This window comes from Strigops habroptila, chromosome 7 (assembly GCF_004027225.2).
Source record: "Strigops habroptila isolate Jane chromosome 7, bStrHab1.2.pri, whole genome shotgun sequence".
NCBI lineage: Eukaryota > Metazoa > Chordata > Aves > Psittaciformes > Psittacidae > Strigops > Strigops habroptila.
In genome coordinates this window covers 9,721,287-9,747,991 of record NC_044283.2, presented here as the reverse complement: position 1 = coordinate 9,747,991, position 26,705 = coordinate 9,721,287, and the positions used below count along the sequence as shown (strand labels likewise).

Here is a 26,705-nt window from a genome sequence, read left to right as displayed (position 1 = left end):
CTGCAATCAAATGTATTGCTTGTTTCTCACAATTCTAAATCAGCAACATAAAAAAGCACCTGTATGATACAAAACGTAGGGCAGATAAGAAGATCTCTTCTGTGCTCTAACATCTAGAATTCAACAGATTGTATACAAGGGAAGGCTTCAAATATGCTACTTTTATGTCCATATTGTTCCCCTCCCTCATCTTCTCTACATATGTTGTTTTTCTCTCTTACTTCCTCTGAATTATATTTTGCTTTGCTTTTTACCTTCTCTAATAAACTAGTCATGTTTTCCCCCGCCTTCTTCCATATTTTGCTTAGCATTTAACATACAAAAAGAACATTTAACAGTTTCTCTAAGATTTTTCCACTAGAAAACTATTTTCAACATGGCTTAAAGAAAAACTGTGAATAGCCTGCTTCCCAAAGCACTCTAATTCTTTATAAATAAAACTAGTTGTAAAGAAACTTCATCCCTGAGTACGTGGCCTTAGCTTTCTTTGCAGAGTTTCCATGCATTAAGCACTGCTGAGGCATTAGCTTGGCTGCTGCTCCATCTTCTAACTGTTAAAGCGCATCTTGAGTAATTATCTACCACCTAATGCAGTTAACTACCCAATACATTAATTATTTGAAGTCTGCCTTTTGAGCTCTTCTAGGTTCTAGCAGAGTCTTACAAAGTCAAATCATGCTGGATCCTGCACCTGAGAAAACATTAACACTGTTTCACACGTTCTGGGAGGAAACGGGAACAGAGGGGAGATCACAGACTAAGGAGTAGCAAGCACCACAACACTCTGATTTGGAAGTGCCAAGTCACACAAGGATCCCCTCTGATCTCACTGATAACTACCAGATTATGAATAAAAAAGTACATCTGCTGCCTGCACAAAGGACACCTGAAGCATTCTGTGATGCTTTTCATGTTGCCTCCTCCTCTGAGGGCCCTTAATTTTGGGGAAAGTTTATACAGCCTGCAGCCTGTTCTATCTCAATTATAGGCAGCCCATTCTTTACCAATGTCTCTTATTGCTGCTTTTAAAATATTTTCTACATTATCATATGAAACAAACAAAAATGCCTTACCAGATTATCAAGCATTCGCATAAGAGCTTCAAATTCCTGTTCTCCAATCTGCCATTTCGGATGGGATACAGTACCCTCACCTGCTGGAGACTCAGGGGAACGAGACTTGGCTTTATACTTTCCAGGATCGAGAAGCACTAAATTGTCAGGTCCACCTGCACTCGCCAGGGTACGTACCTTAAAAACAATAAAGTCAGCTTTAGGTTTCTTGAGGGGAGAAAAGAACAACCAAAATTGCTCCCCAAATTGACATCAGAGAAAACAGAAGAAATCGACTTCATTTTTAAGCTAAATAAACTAACATACTTATATAAAAGTTGTCTTAAGGCTTTGAAAATGTCTTAAGACACAAACGTTTTAACAGGCAGTATATAGTAAATCAATGGTTCCAATACAGCATTTGAAAATTACTGGTTAAACCAATATTTTGGATGTCCTTGCATAATATAATGATTTTACAACTCACCATATTAGTTTAGATCAAGAATTTAACCAGGTAAAGAGTGCAGAGACAGTAATTAATCTGTCTGAAGGTGAATATAGTAGACTGTATTATTACAAAAACATACTAAAATTCTTACTTGAATCTCACAGGCAAGCACTAGATTATGAATATAGTAGAACGCCTCCTCAACAGTCTCTCCAACTGATACTAAGCCATGGTTTCTGAGAATAAGAACCTAGAGAGACATTGCAAAGAAAGTTAAGAGCAGTAAGACAAGTATTTTCTTGCTCTTGAATAAAGAACAAACCGCTCCCACCCCCACAAACATACTTGTCTTTAATTCCAGATGTAAACACTGACCTTGCTTTTAGGCCCCAAATTTTTCTGAATCACCACCTTTTCTTCATCATCCACTAAAATACCATGGTAGTCATGATAAGCTACTTCCCCCAGAGAAAGTGCTTCAGGTGAAATTGGCAAGAGACCACACTTCATTGCAGACACCTGAGAAATATGAAAACAAGTAGCTTAATTACTTGCAACAGAAAAAACAACTATGATAAGAATTATATTAAAAATATATATTTATATATTATATATAGGTGTCTGAACAGCCACATACATAGTGGTATTACACTCCACCCCTAAAGCTTCTGTTTTTCACAACTTTTGGATTGGATAGAGAAGTCACACTGATCCTGGGTCTGACTCAGTATGGCTGCTTTTACATGACAAACAAAACATATTTTCCAAACCAAGTTTTCCAACCGTGTTTTCCAACACCAAGATGGAAAGGCTGAAGGAAAATACCCAAATCAACCCATTAAAAAAACCTCAACTAAAATCAACTGCATCCTTCATTCCTTTCACTCCACTCAGCGATTTCCCCCCCAAAAGAAGAAATTCAATGAAGAACTTTGACACAGGTAATTCCACAGCACTGAGGGTAAAGTTAAGGAGCATTTTAAGAGTATAATTCACAATTTTAGAAATCTGATCATTTATCCTTAAAATGGTTGCCCCAGAATGTGATCTTTGAAAGAGTGTTATCAGATGACTGTCAAAAAATTCCAAAGAGCTAAAACTAACTTGTAGCCAGTTGCTCTACTGAGAGGTATTTGAAAAGCTTCAAATATTTAAGAAAACGTTGATAAATTGTGCTTTATAAAAGATGCTAAAGCTCTTATGATTCACTGTCAAAGGATATGGTCTTTTGTGGTAAAGGACACATAAATATGAAATATGTATTTTCCAATTACAGAGCTTTACTGTCTGACCAGTCATTTAACAACCAAATAAGGAGGATTTCATTGATTCAAACATAACCACATATTTGAAGGCAGACTTAAAGGCTTTGTGCCCTTCAAAAAGGAAACAAATCTATGATTAAGGGGGACCCACCTATTTTCCAGCTGGGTGGGGTGGGGGTAAAGAGATGACAAACTCAGAAGCGTGCTTACCGCTGCCCCTGCTGGCGTGTGAATGTGAACGATGCATTTAACATCGGGTCGAGCTGAGTAAATTGCGGAGTGCAAAGTAAAACCAGCTTGGTTTACTCCCAGGTTGGTGCTTCCACGATCAACTACATCTCCCTGGATGTTGATTTTAACCTGGGAATGAAAAGAGTTAGTTTCAGCAATGAATCACGACTGCCAAAGTGATTTAATTCAGCATCTACCACTAAAGCTCTAAACCTGTATTTCCTTCAGTATTTTATGTTAGCAAGTGTCAGAATGTGCACGATAAGGCTATAGGTAGGTGACCAGGGCCCCAGCTTGAGATTAAGCTACCTGAAGAGGACATGAGGAACTACTGGATATGACACAAGGAATCATTGCCTGTAGGAGGTAATGGTGCAAGAAAGGGACAGGTACAGACAGCACTGTGACAAATGGCTGCATTTCAGAGAGTTATGGTGGAGTTTTATAAGGAACTTGCAAACTCTGCAGATACCTGAAAAGGAGTAATAGGACCTTGAACATGATCAGAGAAAATGGAGTTTCAGAGTGGGTAAGGGAAGAACAAGCATATGAGAAATTAAGAGAAAGGGGTGATAAAGGGCCAGCCATGTAAGCAGGCTGCCAGTCAGCATGCTCATCTGGCTAGGCCGTGTGCCTTATCACCGTAGTGCCTCTTATTAAATCCTGCTGCTGTTTTCTGTGTGAACATACTCTCTACTGTGTGAGTGCACATGTGCGTGTGTGTGTGTGTGCATTCCGCTACCTTCACGCAATCTTAATTCTCAAGGTACTTACATTTCTTGATAGAGAGATACAAGCAGAACACCTTTAAAAAACCCCCAAATAAAACACAGAACACCCCTACAGCATGGCCCTACCCTCTTCTAGAAATCTTGTAGTAGGGCAGGTCTCAGTTTTCTCCGTTCCTTTGCTCACAGCTTTTTCAATTAAAATTTTACAGATGTTTAATGTGGAGTTATGCAAGAAAAAGCCAAATTTATAGACAGCTGAGGGAGAGTATTGGGACCTTAAGGTGTCACGTTTGAAATGTTACTACTCTGCGCATACTTACTTGACCTCTCTGCTCGAGGTTACTTACCTTAAAGTAGCCAGGTAGAAAGAACAGTGTAAAAGCTCCTATTTTGTTTCAGTGCAAGAGAGAGTCAACCACACTAACTCAAAGTTGCCTTCAGCAGCAGTGGAGACTGAAGATAAACACTCACAAAACGCCTCCCACCAGCTAACAGTTAAGCGAGTTATGTCTTCACTGCAATCATCAGATTTCAAAAATATAATTTATCTACACCCTCAGCTACATCATTAAACGATGTAGCTAATCTAAATTAGGCATCTGACACAGTATCTTGAAATTGTAACCGATTTGCATCATTTCTGTCTGAAACACATACTGCTTCCCTTGACAAGCCTGACTCAACAGCCAGCAGCTTTCAAGGGCGTGACGTGATTGATGAGCTGTCCAAATGACCTGGCTCCTCTACACAGCTACATCAACTGGAGGACACCTGGTGGTGAACATGTGCAAGGAGAGATCTCAGCTGTACCAGAATCAGCCATGTTCAATAAAACTATTCTAAACATGTAACACAAAGTAAAACATTCTCTAGGATAACATTTCAACAGTGACAGATACACAGACAGAGCAGATTCAGACATTCATATTTTAAAGCTCTGAAAAACAGCAATTGCTTACCAGACTGGATGCAGTAACTTCACTGTAGAGGAGTCCAAAAGGTACAATGAGGAAGTGCTCCTGCTCAGAATTTACTCTGGCCTAAGGATAAAACAAGAGTAAAAGTTGCTAAAAGTATCCTATTAAAGCATACAAGAAGGCCCAAATCCATGAAAGTTACCTCCACTCCCTGAGCACGGAATGGGCAAGTATGCCTGTAACATATGCAGCGTGACTTTCATGTATGCTGCAACTGATAATACTGTGAGCAGTACAGCACACTTACAGGTTCTCTACCAAGTAACCTGACCTTCACTTATGTTTTTGCTCTTTTAATTCACACAATCAGGAGTTTATAATACAAAAAGAATTCTGACTTCACACCATTCACGTCTTGGGACACATCTGTTTAAAACCTATATAATGAAAAGTCCAGGCCAGCTAGACAGTTTAGGTGTCTCTCAACAGAGAATTAAAAGGCTTCAAATGTTTTACTGGACATGTGAGAGAATTCCGTATTTTGCTATGAGTCTACCCAGGGTTTGTGGTTGGGTTTTTTTTGTTTGGGTGGGGAGTTTTTTTAGTATTTTTATAGTTGTATTTGAGTTTTTCATTTCCCCAAGATGCAGCTACTTTATGCTCCCTCATGTCTCTACTTTTTGCAACATTAAATACATACATACTTTGATATAGTCCTACTGCAGGGAAAAAAATTGCTAAAGTAGCTGATCAGTCATCCAAAAGCTGTAAGTACAAATCTAGACTCCTTTAGAACCAGCTGGTACCATGCTATAGTATAAGAGCCTTACACTGAACCAATTAGTTGAAGTTAACCTGTATTTTTATGGATCACCGAAATAGTTCTCCACTGCATAAGTGTTAATGATCCAGAAAATATTTTACTTATTTATGCAAGACAAAGAACAAGTATTACTCAAAACACCCAAAACGTTAACAGGAAAGCTCAAATGCAAGATAAACAAGCAGCAAGACTCACAAACCACCTTGCTTTAGGCTTAGATCCAATAAACAGCTCATGCCCTCAAGCAAACCAAGACTTGGTGAATGATGTGTGCCTTACGTAAACTATAATCTCAAATTCTGCCTAACTTTGGAGGCACCCAAGTTAACTCTACACATTATTGTGCTTGACATGAAAGCTCTTGATGCTCTGTAATTCTGCTGCTGCATCAGGACTGCACCAGTCTGAACAATTCCACACATGGCAGCTGCCAGTGATTGATAGAGATCCAGAAAAGTAAAGATACTCCATCCAGCTCTCCAGTATGCCCAGATTGGCGTAGCTCTTATATCCTCACAACGCCTTTCTCCTCTAACACACAGGCTTATGACCCTCAGAGAAAGCTACTGTAATTTTTCTCTAACATAAAGAGTGCACTGGCAGCTTTTAACTTGAATGTAAACACCTAGTAATTAAGAGCACCCACTCACAAAAACCTGAAAACCTTGTGTCAGACTTCAGCTCTGCGTGAAGTGGTAGGCATTCCCCACATTCCAAAGGAGTGCCTTACTACCACATTACTAATTAATGTATGGGTATATGGAAGAAAGACCAAAAGAAAGCAAACTTGAGGCATTCCATCCCAGTCGCATGCCCCTGCCGTAACCACTTCCCCAGGCATGCTGCTTTTCATTACATTTACCTTTTTATCTAAAAGCATAAACATCCCCAGGGCTGAACTTTACACTGAAAGGCATCTCCAAACCCGCTTGCTCAGTAATCTTTATACTGCATTAATGTCCCTTTTACAAAATCAAATCTCCTGTCACATATGTAAAATCAGGGGGTAGCACAGAGTTGTTTACAAGAACCATTATGTTGGGTATGTTCCCTTATTGAAGGAACCTAACAATCTAGCCTTGATCCTAAGCCTACCCATATCATTTATCAGCTTCATCAGTTCACAAATAATACACTCTGAAATCTCAAAAAGCAGTAATAACAAAATTACTATATTTCACGCACACTGCAACTAGAAGAACTGAAAATACATAAAGAACAACCTCTACTATGTAGAAAAATACAATTCAGCTCTGTTAGGAAAACAATTGCCTGGTTTGCACACCACAGCTGGGACTTTACTCATGGGACTCATGTTGATCATTCTTCTGGCATATAAAACCTCCTTGATTTGACCTCCCTGTCATTATTTTTATGGATGCCAGCGATTACTCAGTGACAAGGAAAATTATTGGCACACTGCATTAAGCTAAGTAGTTCACTCATGTTCAGAAATATTATGGCTTCTTTTTCAAAAAGGTTGGTACCTTGAATTATAAAATTCAACAGAATGACTAAGAAGGTATTTTAGTACTTAGCAAGAAAACTAAGACATGACCTTGAAGAATAATACATATAATTATTCAAAGCATTTAAGATACTAAAAGATTGAGTCTTTCAGGACTTTCATCATAAGAACTTTCATGTACACTCTCTTAAGACTCTATTCAGGCTATGGTAACTGACATCCAAGCTGTTCCAGTTCTTATTCCTAAGATGCAATGACAAATCTCTTCACTATTATACTGCTTTCAATACCACTTTGCTCCTCTTCCACACAAAGAGAAAATGACAGCTGGGAGAGGGAAGCAATTCTCTTGTAGGTTAAAACAATTGGTTCAGTTATCTGTCGATTCAATACTCACTGTTATATGATTGTAAATAAGCTGAGACCAGCCAAAGAGATCTGCTAATCTGTAGAAAGCTGCCAATTTACATCGTAACAACTTCTCCCCTTTTTCGTAGGCAATGGAATCTGATCCTCTCAGATCGTTCACTGGTGTCACCATGCCAAGACCTGCAAAGGAGAAGGCGTAAAAAAAGCACAAGGGGAGCTTGCATTCCACATCAGTTAAAATCTATAACCATGCACCACTATTACAAGTGGTTGTTCCTACCAGATTATATCAACGTATTAACTAAGACATGGATATCAAACTTTAAATACTATAATGTCATAATTTCTATTACCTAAATACAATGACAGTCTCAGACAGGGTCATTTATCACCAGTAGATGCAGCATTTGTTTCCTTCCTTAACATTAATTAATGATAAAGTGATAGTGCAGTCCTCAGCAAAATATTTCTTTTCTCTTTAAAACTAATTATTGTCTGTTAAATCCAACTTTATTGTTAACAGAAAAATGTAACCCCAGATATTGCACTTTGAGATACATGATTCCTGAGCAGGAGAACTATACATCTAAAAAGATGCACACAGATTCACTTAATTAGGAACAATTAAGTACAAGCTAGAGAGAGGAGGATTATGGTAAATAATTAAAAATACTATAGCTCTAGTTACAGTGCAATTAGAAATGTGGTTAAAAGTAACTGTGATAAAGCAGAACCAGGCCATGTTACAGTCTGAACAACTCTATTTCAGAGCACGGCAAGGATTTGTATTATCTTAACAAAAAACCTGTGTGTACGTGCATTCACACATTTTGGGTTCTGTTTTCTTTCTTTGTTTTGCCTGCTGATGTTTCTTGTCTACAGCCTCACTTCACAGGAGAAAGCTGCAAACAGCACTTCAATGGCAAAAATAATTAGTTTCTAAAGACCTTCACCATTACCAGACTACTAATGAGCGTTTTGCTTTCCTGCAGACAATCCATGTGGTAAATATTAGCAATATATTTAAATCTTGAGGTTTTTTACTAATGCTGACTGATCAGGCTTACTTTTCAATTAAGATACCATACTTGAAATAGCTTTTGATATAAATTATACACATGAATCACACTACGTAACACTGTGGCATTTAGAAACTAAGCATTTCATGTTTGCAATGTTCCTGTGAGCAGAACAGGATGGTGTTTGAACTTCACAGCACTTTTCATTCACACTGTCTTCATTTTAAACCTTTCAAACAAAAAAAGAACTCAACTATTCTAAATTCAGGTGCACTCACTCATGTTTAAGGCAGCCATTCCGCCTTGTGGTGCTGCAGGGTAGACATTTGGTACATGCGTAGTCATGAAATCCGCAATCTGCTGTAAAGCCAGTAAACCTGTTGGGTTCTTCCCCTTCTTAAATTGCTCCTGGATCATAGACTCCAGTTCTTCACAAAAAGCCTAGCAAGAGTACATTGCATGTTATAAAACAGTTTCAAATGAACTTCAACCTTTCATACACAGCTTCTCTTTAGCACTTAGGTAAGAAACATTCTACATCTCTTCTGAAAAACAACTCAGGGCAGAAGTTCTGGGAGCACACTGTTACTTGGAAATGTTACTTTCTGGAGCTCCAGTGGTATGAGTCACTTATTTTTTTTGTCAATGGAAATTCCAGCATTCTCTCTTCAAGTAACAGCAAACTCATTGAACCTACTAATACGGATTTCTGGAAGAAGGAGCAGGATGTACAATTGATTTGAACACAAAACATGAAAGGAAAAGTAGAAGACATAGAAAAGAGAATAAGAATTCAACATGAGGAAAAATTAGCCTACAATTAGGATACTTTAGCTGAAAGGCCAAGCAGAGAAAAGATCGAATGGATCTAAGATACCACAAAATTCTCCAATTTTATAGGGATATTACAAATACAAATAATAAATTTATAACTTTGAAGATGGAGCATTTTCTTTTCTTACTGGGCTTTGAAGAATCATGGAGACTCTCTTCTTCTGTTCCATCATGTTAAAATCCTGGCGAAGGTCAGGTGCCATATTCCTCTCTCTCAAATATTCTGGATTATTTTCATCAACTCGATCAAAATACCTCTCCTTATGAGGAGCTGTTGTCGGGGGTGGTGAAGTCACCACCCCCACTCCAGAATCACCATTCATAGCACAGTTTTAAGGAACCTATGAAGAGAGGGCAGAGAAGAGAAATAAGTAAATCAAGCCAGGAAATAATTAAGAACTTGTGTTTCTTGTTTCAGAATAACAGTTCATAGAACCACAGAATGGTTTGGGTTGGAAAGGACCTTAAGATCATCTAGTTCCAACCCCCTGCCATGGGCAGGGACACCTCACACAAGACCATGTTGCCCAAGGCTCTGTCCAACCTGGCCTTGAACACTGCCAGAGATGGAGCATTTACCACTTCTCTGGGCAACCTGTTCCAGGGTGTCACCACCCTCACAGTAAAGAATTTCTTCCTTATATCCAACCTGAACTTCCCCTGTTTTAGTTTAAATCCATTCCCCTTATCCTATTGATACAGTCCCTAATAAGAGTCCCTCTCCAGCATCCTTGTAGGCCCCCTTCAGATCTAAAATTAGCGTGGCTTCCCAAACACAGAAGCCATGTTTGTGCAAATGGATAGCAGTATTTCAGAAGAGGGAAGAAAATAAAAATTACAAGATTAGAAAAGTAGGCTAACATAGAGGAAAAGTCAAATATGCTACACGCGTACATGCTACATAAACCAATGCAAGAGTTCCCATTTAAACTACCTCCAATTCCTTGAGCTGTCTACGCAGCTTGATTTTCGGAAGCATGGAAGCCCTTCAAACCTTCTCACAGACAATGACAAAGAAGTTCAAGACACATGAGGCCTAAACTGATTGGGTTTGGTTTGGGGATTTGGTGGTGGTTGGTTGGTTTGTTTGCTTGGGTTTTTTCTTTTTTTTTTTTTACTTAAAAAGTTAAAGCAGACATAATTCAAAGAATATTGTATAAATCAGAATTTAAATCATTACAGAAAATAGGATATTGCACACGTTTATTAATATGAAGAATCAGCCCCACCAAAACATGCTCAGATTGCAAACACATTTCTGGAGATAAACTCAGAAATACTGATTCTGCAACTTGAGGCAGAGTTCTCACAAAGATACTTATTTTAGGTTCATTCAACAATATGCACATCACTACATTCGCATGTGGGGTTTGGAATCTGGAAAGCACACACAACCCCCACCCACTGGCCAGGGTTCATTTCAGTTTTACATGTTGTAATCAGCAACTGCACGTATCTACTAGAAAGGCTGAAAATTCGGCTGGTACTGCTTACACACACATCCCTCTTTCACTCACAAAAATCCTTTTGTGTAACATTATCCCAGTTTTCTGGGCACACTATTATAACTCTCATTCCAAAAATCCTTTTTAGTAGATTTTCTGAAGCCTTCCACTGGCAAGCAACCAGTACAATGAAGCCACCCTTGCAACACCTTAAGACTCAAATCTCTGATTCCTGATCATCTGACATATCAAAGTAAAGCTTTTCCAGAAAAGTTTCTATTTTTTTACACGTTGTACATGATGAAACAAAATGTCACTAACACAAACTGTTCTTCGTGAACTGTACTAAGAATATTTAACTCTGAATGGTTTGCTAGTTCAGCAAACTGCAATTACTGACATTACACACACAACAGGCACAGCTGAAATCCCTTGCTTCATGGCATTCAGCAACTTTACTAAGAAAATGGATCAAGAAAAGCTAGCAGGTCTTTTTCCTGGAGATAGAAGAATAGATAGAGAATCAAGTGGCAGAATCCAGCTCCCTGTCTCAGTAAGATGAGACTAATTTCAATACTGCTCATTTAGATTTGGGGTTCACACAGTAAGGAGAACTCTGATTTAAACAGTCGATTTCATTACACATCTTCAGTTTTGCAAAGATGAGTACCATTAAAATCTGCTGATATTACCAAGTCATTAGAACCCTTGTTGCTATGCAGTAGGAAAGATTGTATATATCATCATTTACGATTAGTCTTCTACATGTTATGACTAGTAAATATTGATATTCATCTCTGCGCTTTTACTATTTTAGATTTTTCTTTGCCACTCATCTTAAACTGTACTTGCTTGTTCCTTTTAATTTAATTGGGAATTTACTTGCATACTTATTAGCTGAAACTACCTCAGATGTAAATGCACACAGAAAAGGCAAGTTTACATAAGGGATTTTGAAATGCAAATTACATTAAACAAAATCATTGCGGTGAAGAAAAATACCTACTTCAAGACCTCAGAATTAGCAGATCTTTCATCTTCTTTAATCTTGCATTAGAAAACAAGTTGCAAACTCAACTGGTTTCTTATTTCAGAATGAACAAATCACTGAACCGAGACAGTTGAACACAACGAGCAGAAGAGGATACTACTATCAAATCCTATGTAAGCACTTAAGACACTCAAGTTTTAGATGCTCAGTGATTTCCACCCACTGAGTTGCTAAATAAACACACACAGACACCTCTGCACTGTTTAAAGGATTTCATTTTAAACCGACCAGTTTAGGCTTTGAAAGTCATGGTTGGATTTTTTTTTCCTCTTTTTTTTTTTTCTTTTAAAGTAAGCACATACACACATCTTTATTATTATAACTTATTTTAATTACTAGCTCTCTGCCACCCAAGAAGAAATATAGGGTATAGTGAGAAGAAATAATGCTTTTATCCGCATGGAAAACCTTTTAAGGTATTAGACCTACAAAGTTTTAAGCAAGTGAATTTATAGGAAAGGAGCCACTCCTCCTTTGGCAGCTTCAGCTCCCCAACACCCCCTCTATGTTCTCTTCCTTCTCACATTCTCCAGCCTGCACCATCTGCTATTTCATTACCTCAAAATTGCTTTTGAAGGCCCACCACCACTTTCTACAACCCGTCTCCTGAACTCCATTAAGCTATCCTAAGCTTAATATTGCATTATTATTATATGAAGCTCTACATCCAGGTTTTTGCTGAAAGCTGACAGTTTGCTGATCCAAATGTATGGTTTACCCTCTTACAATAATAGCACACTTGGATCAATCTAAGTCTGAACTTCACCACTCTCTGCTTATCACAAGGAATCAGGGAGTTTAGTAACAGTGCAAAGGCAAGTCCTCAAGTAAAGACAAACTGAACCACAAACCGAACGGCTCAAGCAGCTCAGAAATTATACTGCATTCTGTTGAGCATAGCCCCACATGTGTATTTACTTTAAAGAAAAGCATGGAAAAACTATCAAGTTGGAGCTTAGCACCCCCAGCAGAGAACAATGGCCTGCTCCTGCCTGCCTAAGCATTCCATTTCCAGGATATATTTAAGTGTAATGTTGCATCTTGAGCACATGTATGTGCAGTCTCATTTAAATAAGGATGTACGCACATCTGCAATCATCATTTTGCATTTAAATATTTACACTAATTCCATCCTACTTTCAGAGTACCAAAAGCTATTTCAAAATGAATCACATACATAATCACTTCTCTTCACTGTTTCTTGCTCACACTGGAAAGAAGCTGGTCCCTAACAGCCTGCACAGGCAACATTAAAATGGGATCACAGTGTCTTGCCAAAGTTGTGTTACTCCTTTACCCACGTATAAGATGGCATTCAAGCAGCTCCTGCGAAGCTATTACTGATTCACCACTATGTAGTGGCAATGACTGAAGAGAAAATTCAATGTTTAAGTGATCATTTTATATCTAAGGTTGAATATCAGTTTCATAGTTCAGTTTTGTAGATACACAAAGTTAATGGCATCCCCCCCGCCAAGGTCTAGTAATTAACTGTTCTAACATAACTCTAACTGTTTATTTTTATGGCTGTCAGCTACTGATGATAAAGGTATTGATTTCTGAGTTAGAAACTTGTCTGTTTGACAACATTTTGCACAAGCCATTGAAATCTATTTATGAGTTTCCTCAGATGGCCCTCTGGGAGTAAGGCACGATGAACTCTCAAAGAGAGTTCACACAATGGCCAATGGTTCTATAAACTGGAAAGTCACACTGAAAATCACAACAGGCTGCCCAGGCAGTAAAAAAAAAAAAAAGGGAAGAAATAAAGACAGTTTTCACACCCACAACTCTTCAGTAGAGACAGTTCCGTTCCGATGTAGCGTACTGCAGCCCCAAGTGAGATAAGCTGTAGTGCCAAAGGACTTCTTGCCATGATAAGGAGTTTTACACTAGAGCCTGTTCTAACACAACTGTGTCAGGAAAAGCCACACCCTTAACTGAAAAAGCTGTGGCGGGAAAACGTAAGAGCCTAAGAAGCCCTTCTCTGAGAATCTGCTGGTTTCAAACATAGAGACAGTCAGAGGGAACAGCACTGATCACTGGGGGGGAGGGGAAGTAAGGGGTAGGAATTAAGTAAATCTGTCATAAAACCCAAATCACACCTTATAGTAGCTGAAGATCCATCCTTTCAATATGTATGTAAACACTAGAAATTTAAATCAAGCACCACATCAAATGAGAGCCACCAAGCCAACTCACAGCACATCGTGTTTATCATGGGGCAGGCGTATGTGCATTCAAGTACTATAAACAGGTTGTTCGTGAGATATGTTTTTTGTCAGTAAATTAGCTTTATAAAGTTTATAATGCATTTACAGATACTGTGCATTGTTTACAAAAAACATTCTGAAATTAGTATTAATATTTCAGGTTACTTTAACCTTCTAAAATCCCCTTCCTCCCCGTCCTCGTCTAACACAAGCGAGTTTCATCACAGGATTACCTCAGAGGAAGAGGTGCTACAGAGTTAGTTTAAACAAAAGAAAGTTTTAGAACATGGATGCCATAAAACTTCATGTCAACATCCAGAAAGTAGAAAAAACACAATTTTTAAACAGCTTAACATCCGTCAGTACTCAATGAAGAGAGTTAGCTGATGCACAGATAGTTAAATAAATTTAAACAGGTAAGACAGTGAATAACTACATTTCTTCGAAGAAATTAATTTTTGCAATCATTTAAAGGTTGGTTTTGTTTTGTAATAACTTGCTGGGAGGAAGAAGGAAGGAAAGGGCTGGGCAGCACTAGGGTGGTGCAGCATAGTGGGCAGCAAGAAACCCAAGAAGTAACTGAGCCACTGTGAAAAGACTGAGCTCACATGGACATTGAGGTGGTGAGGAAGGAAAACGTCTGTCTACATAAAATAAGGTTTCATTATCACTTGGTATCTGGGAAAACAACACACCTGTTCATCAATTTGCACTGTTACCAGAATATTCTGGTACTTTCTGTATGTCTTCTAATTTTCCTTTACAGTAAGATGGACAAACTTGCTCCATAAAAAATAATATACCTTTGTAATAGAGAAATCATTAATAATTTGCACTGTAATTTCCATCATTTCCAGTGAGAGAACATTTTGGCATCACTGATACTGGATTTGTTCCTGCCATTTCAAATGTTTCCTACTGAACTTTTAAAAGGAAAAGCTGGCACTATCTTAGGAAGCCTAAGAACAAAGAAAGTAAATCACGACTGTACTACTTACTAGACAACGTACTTGACATCACAAACAATTATATGCTTTTTTAGCAAATGTTCCCAGCTCACGCATCTTCAGAATTTCCTCTGCTCTTTGTTTTCGAGCAGGAAGAGACTATTTCATGAACAAGAGCAGTTATTTATCTTGTACTGAATGGAGGCACCATCATCTTTATTCACAGAGATGCCGCAAGCTAAATACCGTACTCTTAAAAATATAGAGAAATCCAACAATAAGTTTATCTGACCCAAAGTATTGCATTTTATATGTGTAATATCATGCATTAGCATCTATGAGAGTATTTCAAGAAACAAACTGTGTTAGAGAACAAGAAAAAGGGAAGGGAGGGGGGGGAAATAGACCAAGTCCCCAAACCTTACTTGAAACACACATACTGTGTAAGCAATTATTTCCTATTTCACCTTCTCCAAACACTGAAATCAGAGGCCTCGCACAGTGGGCTGTCGGTGATCATAAGGTTACGTGAAGAACCAGCAGGAATTTATTTGGGTAAACTTGAGACCTCACACCATACAAAAGAGTGAACCTTGGCATCAGGTTTTAGGACACAGTATTACTTGTGTATTGAAGCTCATCAACATTTGTTCTCTTATTACATCCAATACTTAGATTTAAAAAAAATAATCTCTGAAAATGGTTAAGAACAAAGAATAAAGCTAGAAATCTGCTTCAAATTAGACCTAAAGTTCCAAGTATTTATAAAGGGCAAGAATCTATGTAACAGAATTGTCAAGACAGCAGTTGCTACGGGCCTTTTACCTTATAAAATATCAAGCTGCTTTCCAACTGCTGAAAAGAAAAGTTGACATTTTCTTTGTTCAAAGACCCAATGTTCACCAAGGAAAAAACTGTTTCATTAAGACCATATTCTCAGTATTATAAGTCTTCCCTTAACTGGCATCCTCTGACTGTATAGAATAAGTAAAGATCCTGTATCTAGAATAATCTACAGCAAACCAGGAGGAGAAGAAAAATCAAGGAATCTGTATCTTAAACCACAGACACCTGAAGCTTTCCTGTTGAAATCCCACGAGCTTCACAAATGTTGCATGCAAATGACAAGCCAGGAATTTCACCACTGTCTTTTGCATTTCTCCATGTGCTACGCAGAAACATGAACTCTGCAAACCATCATGTATTCTTCCACTGCCTCTTTCCAAAGGAGATAGAAATGGCAATGGAGACACTTTTCCTTTCCACTACTTTGGTGTCTATTAGCCCCCAACATAACTCTTTACAGTTCACTGAAAAACGTGGGCTTTGGCATACAGGTCAGAGCAGCATCATGGTTTTCAGATAAATTTATTTTATGAAGTTGCTCCAACACTGAGATTGAAACCTGCACGTTAAACCTGGACTTAAAAGAGCCCCCCAAAATGAGTCCCTGTAATTACAGTGCCAAATAAAAATCTGCCAAATACCACAGAAGATTTGCCTGCAATTTTATTTCTGAAATCTGAATTTTGATTCAAATAAGCTTCTCAAGTAAAAACCACAATTGCATAATTAATAGTGTAATATCACAAAACTCAATTTAACACAGTTAAGGCAAAGGAGTACAACCAGAGACAAAATTAAGCCAGAATTAATCAGTGCTGAGAAGACAAGATCAGAACTGAATTCAGGAGCTGGCATAGATCACTTTGTAGGAACTGCAAAGATTATGCTGTGGCAAAGTGTCTAGAGTAACTATAAAATAAACCGAAGAATACCATGTAGCAAAATTATCTTCCCTAACTTTGACTCTGCTAAAATATTCTTTCTGGTTCTCATGTATGCACATAAAAAGAAAAGAAATATCATACGAAATATGAGAGTTCAAGGAAGGGCTACAAACATGATCCAGAGAGAAGGAGACTAACTTGTAGGGATTAGCAGCTTAACCTGTTTGATTAACCACAAAGGCTAACTGGCCATAGAGGTGACAGTGCCTTTTAGTCCTGAGTCAATAACCTGGCTTTGAAAATCTTTATAAAACACAAGTTTTAATCCAACTTCCAGAATATCTTTGACAATCTGCACTGAGATCAGAGTCCTGTCCACTTCTGCCATCTATGAACCTGCCCGTCATGCTTTGGGAAAAACAAGTTCCATATGCACAGTATGACAATATGCTTGTGTTATTTGCAGCTTCCAAAGCACTTCTAGTATTCTAGCACTTTTTTTTTTTAAATAGCACCTTCCTGTGCTGTAGGTTGGCGACAGCTGGAGATTGAATGTCAGACAGAAGGCACAAATGGAATCATACCATAGAATCACACAATGGTTTAGGTTGGAAGGGACCTTAAAGCTCATCCAGTTCCAAGGGACACCTTCCTCTAGACCAGACTGCTCCAAGCCCCATCCAACCTGGCCTTGAACACTGCCAGGGACGGGGCAGCCACAGCTTCTCTGGGCACCCTGTGCCAGCGCCTCAGCACCCTCACAGGGAAGAGCTTCCTAACACATAATCTAAATCCACCCTCTTTCAGTTTAAAGCCATTCCCTCTGCCCTATCTCTATAAGGCATCCCTTGAGCCTTCTCCAGGCTAAACAAGCAACCCCAACTCTCTCAGCCTCAGTAGTCAGAGACAGTACCAAAAGGCCTCCTTAACCTGCATTCAAGACACACCAATCAGACCCAACTGCAATTAGGACAAATTTTTCATCAGACCAGGTAGGACACATCTTACTGCTGAATTGCTTAGGTTGCTGTTTTTAAAAGTTAAGTTTAACAGCCTGTAAAATAAAAAGGGCTGCACTAGAGAGATGCTGTCTCTTTGCCTTATTGACAAAGCTATAGAATTTGCTCAACAGAAAACACTGGTGACGAGTATTTTTCCAGCCTGCTTTATTGGTACATTAAATTTCCCCACTGACATCACAGACTCAGCTACACACACTCCACTCAGCCCAACACAAGAATGAGCCAAGTCACTAATACTCGTTTTCACCTTCTAATTGTGAAGAAAGTATCCGAGGCCAAGACAATAGAAAATTAAAATATTTCTCCACTATTAATATTCATGGATGGTGGCTGCAATATTGAAAATTAATGTAAGTTTATTTTTGCCATCAGGGTTATGAGTCCATACAAATAAAGAGGGTTAACCCAAATACTGCTTATTTTTAGATTTCTGTGTGCACTTCCACATGCACTTCCAAAGCCTCCCAGCAAACACACCAATAAGCCAGTGCCCCCAGATTCCTGACCTCAGAGCACAGGTCAAATCAGATCACCAGCTTCCCAAGGGCAGGGCCCAGCTTTATCCAATAAGTATTTAGAAAGCTTGAGACAAAGTGATCAGCATGTTTGACCCAAAAATGAACACTGGCCTTGAACTGAAGTTATAAAAGCTGCTAGACTTAATTCCAACACCAGATTTGTGAAAAACACAAATGCACACATTGATTTCTTAAAGAATGAGCCAAAACTGACCTAAGCACCTACGAATTACATGTTTAATTGGTCAATGTAATAAATCAGATAAGGAAATTTCCATGATTTTCACGTACACGCATTTGAAATCATGTTTTCCTAGGAAACAACACATTCCACACAGTCCCCCGGAAGGAAAGCCATCTGCTTGTAGAGAGGTAGCACTCGCCCGAGAGGAGGCTGCTGCTGCTTCACAGAACAGCAAGTTCAGGCAGACACGCACTGGTTGCACCAGTGGGTCCGGACAGAAAAGAGAACTAGGTCAGGACCTACAATCAATAACAATGTTTTACCACTGTCCGTTGTAAACTTGGGGATGCTTCTGACACAGCAGGTCAAGAGGAAGAGCACACAGACAGGCTCTGCACGAAGGCTGTGGCGCTGCATGAGAACTGTGGAGTTCATATGCAGCTTTATCAGAAGGCAGAAGTTTGCCAGAACTCATTTCAGTGCAGGACACAGTATGACTTGCAAGTCATGTAAAGCAAAGGTACAAAGACAAGGGGGAAGAGAAGCTTTCTTCTTTCCTCAAGATTTCCTTTTGATCTCCAGGTTCAGCAAAATATGCAGAATGAACAAAGCCCCTCCTCTATGCAATATGGCCACAGTAGCATTGTTTCACTTCTCCTATAAGGCTTTATAAGTACTATTTTCTGATGGTACTACTCCTCCAGTGCTACCCCTCTTTTAAACAAAGGAGAGAGCACATTCTAAAATTAGACACAAAAATCTACCTTTATCAAAAGGTTTTTTAGGGTTTTCTACCAGGATCAGTGCCTGGGGAAAAAGCCACACAAGCAAAAGGCCCCACCCACATACCCAATACTATCACAGATAAACCAAAAATCTTATGTTTCAAATTTAAAACATCTTTAATGTTTACTACTGTTGAAGCCACTCAGATCCTATGCTTTCAAGAAGTGCTGTGGATAACAAAAGCTCCTACAACTGACGGAAGGAATTAAAACTCATTTTTGAACAGGAATAGATAGACACTTCCCTCACGCTTTAAAAAAGCAAGAAATTTCTGTAACTTTAAAGTATTCACTTCTAAAATATTAATATCATGATGCATAAAGGATCAACTGAAACGCAGCAGTGCAGAGGCAAAGTGGCCCCATTTTGGCCAGGATCCAGTTATTTTCAATAGCGAGGGATGAGATTTCTGAAAGGCGCTGGCAATGAACAGAACAATGTCATTTAACCCTTTGCACTACTCTGCAAAAATAGCCTCTTCCACAACTGCCGGATGATGTTTTGTGTATTCACGTATTTAGAAGGGAGAGAAAAGTAGTTTCAGAATCTTTTTTTTTCCCCCCTTCAGTTACACACAAATAGTAGAAACGCTGCCCTAGACTTCTTAAAGCTACAGTTTCACTTTATGCAAGCATAAAGAGAACCATTTTATGGGTTTGGTTTGCACTTTTTTAAAGTTAATTCAGGTTAAATGCTGAAAAGATCCTTGAACCTAGAATGAAGAATCTGTTGACTTACTCATTCAGGTACTACCCTCCGGAACAGAAGATTTCCTGGGATAAACCCTGAAACTGATTAGAGAAAAAAAACCCCAAAACTTAGAGATCAATCCATTTTAAATATAATTTCATTGACAATGTCACAGCAAATTTTAATGCACTGTATTCCAAAGGTTCAAGTCAGCCATAGAAATGATGACAGTCTGCCAAGGACAACTCCACACTTCACAGCCTGTGAAACCCCACAGACCAGTAACAGCAGAGGTGGGACGCTCACAATCCCTCCAAATTGCCTGTGAACATGTATGAACAAACACCAAGGTACTACTTTGCAATCTTACCTCCAGGATGGAAAAGAACATACCTAAAGAAAAAACTTTCATTTACTGTTCATCAAGAGGCTGAAACTAGAATGTTTGAAGAGGGGAGTAGGAAAAGATTCTGTAGAGTTTTTAACCACAAGACATCTAAATGTGGAGATTAGACTTACTGGAATTAAACAAGTAAACAGAGAAGTCTTGGTTTTGTTTTTTCTTTTAATCAAGGAAATCTATTAAGAAACTGAAATGCTAAAAATCAAGCTCATGAATTACCAGACTCTGCTTTACATTTTCCTCTGTGTAAACAGAGCTTAGGGATTTATAAAAGAGTTCTGCAAAAAGGACTGCAAAATCAAAATCTTCCAGTTCAACTTCTTCATTCAACAGAACTGATTAAACCTTAGTAACAGCTCTTACCTAAGCTCTTACACATCCTGATGTGGTGATTTGGAGACAACACATTCTTACTGAAGCAAGGGCAAACCAGAAGTGAAGGTTTGCTTTCCAGGCTGAAATGAAGTATTAGTATGTTCCTTACATATTACAATAAGATTACAAAATCACAAAAAGAAGGATGAAGAAGCTGGGTAACAGAGTGTGTCACCACTTGGCAACTGAGCTACAAGGTGAACTTAATGTTTCTTGGCAAATTCATGATTAATTTACCTATAACTTCGGAGATCCTACAGCAAATGCCCCACAAGAAAAAAATCCCCTATTATTATGAGACTTGTTGGTTAAGATTGTTGAGATGGAACTAACCTGAATATTCATGACTAGATGCATGAATTATTTCCAAATAACTCAGAAATTGCTACAGTGATTAGAGAGTGTGCAGGCATTATGCTGGAACCAGCAAGTTTGGTATGTAAGCAGTATGAACAATGTTGATGGGTGTGTTACCAGTCTGAGCTACAAGAGAGTGAATCAAAGTACACAAATGAGGTGGAGGACTGGAGATTTCAATTAGACTTGAATCAGGCAAATGAAGGCAGCAGAGATGTTGAATTTTTCATTAATTTCTCTTTCACGTTCAGCTGAGGCTTTTCCAGGTGGCACCCCCAGTTCTTTTATAGGACTTCCCACTTTTGGTGGGGGAAGGAGGGAAGGACGGAAATCCGGATAAATTATGAGAACAATTTAGTCTCTTGACACAACAGAATTGGACAGAATTTCAAAATCCTGTCTGCAGGTGGAAACAAGTATCTTTGGAGGACGCAAGCCTCAGTATTAATTTTTACATGAACCTTCCATGTGAGATTTTTATACTGCACTTGCACACAAAACCAGCTTTGAAACGCGAGCCTCACATATGTATCGTCATTCCGTTTCCAAATTAGACAGCTAACAGCTAGGCTTATTCAAATTCAGAAACTCTTTTCCATGGTGCTTAATCAGGCATTTGTAAATCCTTCAGGCAGATGAAAAATTTAGGAAGACGAAGTGGTTTACACCCTCTTTTATCTACCCTGCACTGAAGATTCCTGGACAGTGTTTAAAATACATGCCCTGTATAAAGGATATTAACGCTATTTCATAGCAGTCTTAGAAGCAACAGTAAGATAAAGTTCATCCCATTACACAGTTCCCAAACCCAACAGCATTCTCTTTTCTGTCTCTCAGAATGCTCTCGACAACTTTAATCTACAGATGAAAGACACAATCTATGGATAAAAGTGTTACTGGAATTAATTTCCTGTATCAGATTGTTGCTTGTTCCATATTAGGAAATAGTATGTCAAGAAACCCCCATGAACTCTATTTTAAGAGCAGCTCATTTCTGGTTTTCTTTTTCCCAGGGGAGTGTGAATGTGCTCCCCACCCTAAAATTATGCAGTCGTGTTTCCTACTTCTGGGTAAACCTCAAGGGTCACGCACACCCACACGGTAACAGATGAAACACCGGGAGAAAACCATCTTCCTGATCGTGCTGTCTCCCTTGTCAGGCAAGTATTGCACAACTGAATATGGCTGTATAAATTAACATTATGCAAACCAGGACTTATCTTCAGCTGAAGATTCTCACTGTTTCCACCTGACAGGGGCAAGATGATGTCATTTACTTTGCCCTACAGGGTTTCAGGATCACATCTGGGGATAAATGCAGTAGTCCAGTTTCTCCAGTCACTGTAAATCATGCAAACACAGTGTTTAATGGCCATTTTAATGAAGCTATTTTCAGACTCACAAACGCAATTGTCTACAGCAGCCCAAACTTTAACATTCCAGGAATCCTGGCCACTCTTTCAGTTTCAGCTAGGCCTGTTTCATTTCTTAACTAGGACCATTCTAGCCTCCAGACAGTTATGTTATTCAACTGAAGTTTCATCAGAATAAAGGAGAACGCACAAAACACAGAAGGATGTGCACAAACCATGACAAAAAGATTCTATTTGCATTGCAGGAGGAGAGGGACTAATCCAAGCCTGATACTCGCTCAAGTACTAGAATGGCTGTAGGGCCTCACACACCACAATGTAGTTAATTGACAGAACAACTCCTGCTCTGCTGTTACAAAGTGGGTCTATTCATAAAGGCTGCTTGCACTGAAGAGGCCAAGCTGAATGCATTTGCATTCTGGGTCTGGTTCCAGCCATCCACTCCGAGACTCTAGGGCACATGCAGCTTTGAGAGAGCCAGGCCCAAGGACACAAGTCCTCTCTAAAGGTTCAGCCCCAAACATTAAAGACAGAGGTGCACACCAAAGTATCCAGAGGTGACAACAGTTTAGCATGGCTATAGTGTTTTATAGACCTATACTTAAATCATTATTAAAACCAAAAGAACAAAACTGAAATCATGCTTCTGAGCATTCTGCACTTACTGAATTCAAGTCTCAGTATAAAACATGAAAGGCTCCTGTTCTGCACATACTCATGTTTCCAGATTAAACTGAACACTATTTGTCCATACAGACTAACATCTTTAGGCAAGGATTATTTTAGTTAACATACATTGGAAGCTTAATAGTAAAAAACCCTCAATGTTTCTACACATCTGTCTTATTATTGCTTGTCTAAATACAACTCCACTGACTATCATATTGTCTTTATTATTGATTTTTACTTGGACTCCTACCCAAGCAACTACTCTTCTGTCCATGGAGGTACTCTTTCAACATTACCAATAGATAAAAAACTTCTAAAACCCCAGCAAAACTGTTTATGTTTGCCTAGGAGTGACCAGAGGCCTTTCCCCCGTGTTCTAAAAATCACACCTAGCCAGCACTGGGTTTATAATCCCAGAAACAGAAATGTAAGTAAAAATAGTGAACATCAAGGATACATATTTGGGTCAAATCAGTTGAAGTCAGACAAGGATCCTGAATAATGCACACCGCACTGTCCAAGTACTTTCATTCCCAACTCAAGTTGTAAAATAGAAACCCTACTGCCACTGTTTTATTGCTGAAATATGTAAGTACAGTTCTTTCAATTCCATTGAAAGGCTACTGGCATCAGAAATTGAAAAACAGAGGGGTATGCGTGCAGTATTCAAAGCCAGAACTCCAAACCCAGCTTTCCCAGTGATTTCCCAAACAGCATGCAGTCGGATACATGCCAGCAAAGTTTCTACCCATGCGAAGTCCAACTGATCCCAACAAAACCTCAGAAGTTGGTAAGCAGCTCTCTGAGGAGATGGGCAAAATAGCTGTGTGAAATGAAAACAATAATCACTGGCATTAGAGCCGTACTGTGGTATTTGTTTTTACAACAGTATTACTTTATATGCAGAAACATCTACTCTTTAAGACTTTGTTTCCATATTTTGTAGTATATAATGTTTTCCCAAGAGCACACTATTGTTTTCAAATTCTTCCTTAACAGCTATTCCCACACTGTACTGGCCACAGTGCTGAGCCTACACAACTGTTTGTGTGGTCATGCCGGGAGCTGGATAACAGACCAGGGAAGTAATTTGTAAACAAGTCCCCCCATCCAAACCTGCAATCAGATCTGTTCAACAGAACCTCCTGCCCTGAAGGGATTTCAATAGGATCTAATATGTCCACATACTTAAATGCATATTAGGCCACACGCAATTCCCACTTTGTTGTTCAGTAACAAAGCGCCCAATGCCGTTTATGAACTCTAACAGAAATCCTACAGGGCCATATGAAAAATGCCATTTCCTACTCCATTTTTAGCATTAAATATAGGCCATTCAACTTCAGCTACCTTGGAGCCAGAAACCAGTAGCTTCAGATTCTAAATTTTTTTTGAAACATCAAAACTTTTTGTCTACAAGGGCAAAAACTGCTGAACTCAATCATACCAGTGGTTGAACTCTCCAAATATCCTGGTTAACCTTGGCCAGTGTGCAGTGTAACATGTACATACATTTTAACGTTCCTTGTATAACAACTGTAAAATGTGTAACCCTACTTTGCACCCAGCTAAACTCTTAACCGTAACAATACCTCACATTAGTAAGTCCCATGGGCTAATAGAGAATGTGACTTTTTACACATAATATATTTAAAACCCACTCTTTTTAAAAACTCCTAGAGAAATCCTCTGAGTGATGTAATCCAGATTTTTAAAACTGTTTCTGGTCTTACAGTATCCATTTATTTTACTATTCTACTTCGATTTATTTTTCTCATCTGTCTTCTCTAAACTTAACCTTAACTTTCTCTCCTGTCTCATACTTGGCCACAATTTTCTTTCCTATTACTACCAGACCTTACTAAGGAATTTCAGAGATGTATCAGCTAACAACAAACAGGAAATATCTTAAATTCCCCCTCCCCGCCCTTCATTTCATGAATCTCTGTGAGCATCACTAAAAATCAGACGGGTTTACGAAGATGCTCAATGACACTCAACAGCAATGTACCTCACTGTTACATCCAAATTATTCTTATTTATGAGTCTTATCAACCTTATCCCTGACCTTTCTCTATGCCGCCCTCAAGTTCCTTGCTCTTCTCTAAGTCTCAAGCAATCTATACAAGACTTATCTCAAATTTAATTTGTTTCCATTTTCTAGATCTTCCATAATATGGAAAGGAAGCAAAACCTGGACGGCCCATCATCTGGTCACTACACTGTATCACCTTGTTGCAAACTTGTTCTGCGCAGTCGCTACCATCTCTACCAACTATTCCTTAACACTTTTCACAGGGAAACTAATCTAATCCAACAAGTCTTTGAAAGGATACACACTTGCTGTTCTCTGGGGGAGCAGGGGAAGTAAGATCTGATTCATCCTCCGATGATCAAACTGCATGGCAACATGCATCTTTACTTTATAAGACAGTTTATATTTGACGTGTTCCTGAGGCACAGGGCAGCACAAAAAAAACAACCCCAAACCTCTAAGAACATTTACTTTAAAAAAAGAAAGTGTCACCAGCTAACATAACGAAATATTAGAAAAGGTTGACATGACTCTCACATGAGATACACAAAATGCCAGCTCTGAATATGCTGCTGAAAATAGAAATTATTCCAATATTGACTGCATCCCCTTCAGAACTAGGCACAGGCCACACATACAGGGGATGCTATTCTAGATCACACAATAAAAGATTATTTTAATTTAAGACAACTGAGCAATACTCAGATTAAATTCTGACAGATAAATGAATTTAAAAAAACCCCAAACTAAAAAATGCATATAAAGCCAGAAAGCTTTTTCTTCTTTCCAGTGTTGAATAGTATATTTTCAGTTAAGCAGATCACCTAGTTCACCAGAAGGGGGAAACTGCTAAGCTTCCAGTGTCATATTCATTCAGCAACCTAGAAAACAAATTGCTTAGCTTTTCAGTAGTTATTTCTATTACTTCTACCACTCCAACGCGATACCATTATTTACTTGAATGTGACACCTTTCCAGTTACCATGACAAACCCTATAGAATCCAGTTGAAAAACATACTTTAAGAACAAAAAGTAAAGCTAATCAACTTGTACAGTTTTCTTACTGCACATTAATACATTCTTCCAAAATACTAGCTTTCCTAAAGATGTTCTGCTCATTGGCGAGAGCTTCAAGGTGACATCTGCTCAGTCATCCACCCTCTGGAGACCATTGCCAAACAGTTTCAGACTTTGGATTCTTTTGGTTTATTATATGATACTATCTCTAGTTCACACCTGTTTAACAGTAAATGACAAGACAGAATGTCTAAATAATAAAGCAGATGAAACACAATTTAGTCAGTATTCATATACTAGTGAACATTCCCTCAAGCTTTAAAGTATTAACTGTTATTTATCATCTTTTAAAACTGTCAAGCACTTTCCCCAAAAGATTCCATTTGAGGATGTAACTTAGCTAACATTAACAAACATGTGCAAAGTGCCACTTAAGTCATTAATGTTATGCCTATGCAATTATTTACCATTCATATTAATAATTATGTGTGAATACAGCAATTTAAGGGAGTAAGATCTAGTTCTCAGTTTTCTACATTAGTTCTGAAAACATTACAACACGGTTACACTCGGGAATAAAGGAAACAAATCCCGTTTAAGCACACACATAGGGCTAGACACTGCCTTGGCAATCATTTATACCCAAAATCAACAGGAAATTCAGCTAACAGCTGAAGGGAAGTCAATAATGCACATTAAGCACAGTCAGGAAGGAACCTTTCAAACATC

General features: G+C 38.6%; 1 protein-coding gene and 1 non-coding gene across 17 annotated transcripts in view; both read right to left on the bottom strand.

Annotated features, from left to right (window-relative positions):
* The window catches only part of ADD1 (adducin 1), a 58,712-nt gene that overhangs the window by 20,816 nt on the left and 11,191 nt on the right, over positions 1–26,705 (bottom strand). For 15 of the 16 annotated variants that reach the window (XM_030492864.1, XM_030492855.1, XM_030492866.1 and 12 more), the window contains exons 2-9: positions 9,289–9,501; positions 8,605–8,767; positions 7,336–7,487; positions 4,690–4,770; positions 2,979–3,128; positions 1,879–2,022; positions 1,655–1,753; positions 1,074–1,250 (exon numbers count right to left, since the gene is read on the bottom strand). In XM_030492864.1, the coding sequence (XP_030348724.1) occupies positions 1,074–1,250; positions 1,655–1,753; positions 1,879–2,022; positions 2,979–3,128; positions 4,690–4,770; positions 7,336–7,487; positions 8,605–8,767; positions 9,289–9,483 (1,161 nt within the window). In that variant the 5' untranslated portion in view covers positions 9,484–9,501. Of the gene's footprint in view, positions 1–1,073; positions 1,251–1,654; positions 1,754–1,878; positions 2,023–2,978; positions 3,129–4,689; positions 4,771–7,335; positions 7,488–8,604; positions 8,768–9,288; positions 9,502–18,469; positions 18,570–26,705 lie in introns of those variants that run through there. The other variant, XM_030492856.1, reaches the window with a different exon arrangement.
* Positions 21,894–22,049, bottom strand: LOC115611083. Its single transcript, XR_003992457.1, has one exon. It is a non-coding gene; the product is annotated as a U1 spliceosomal RNA (small nuclear RNA).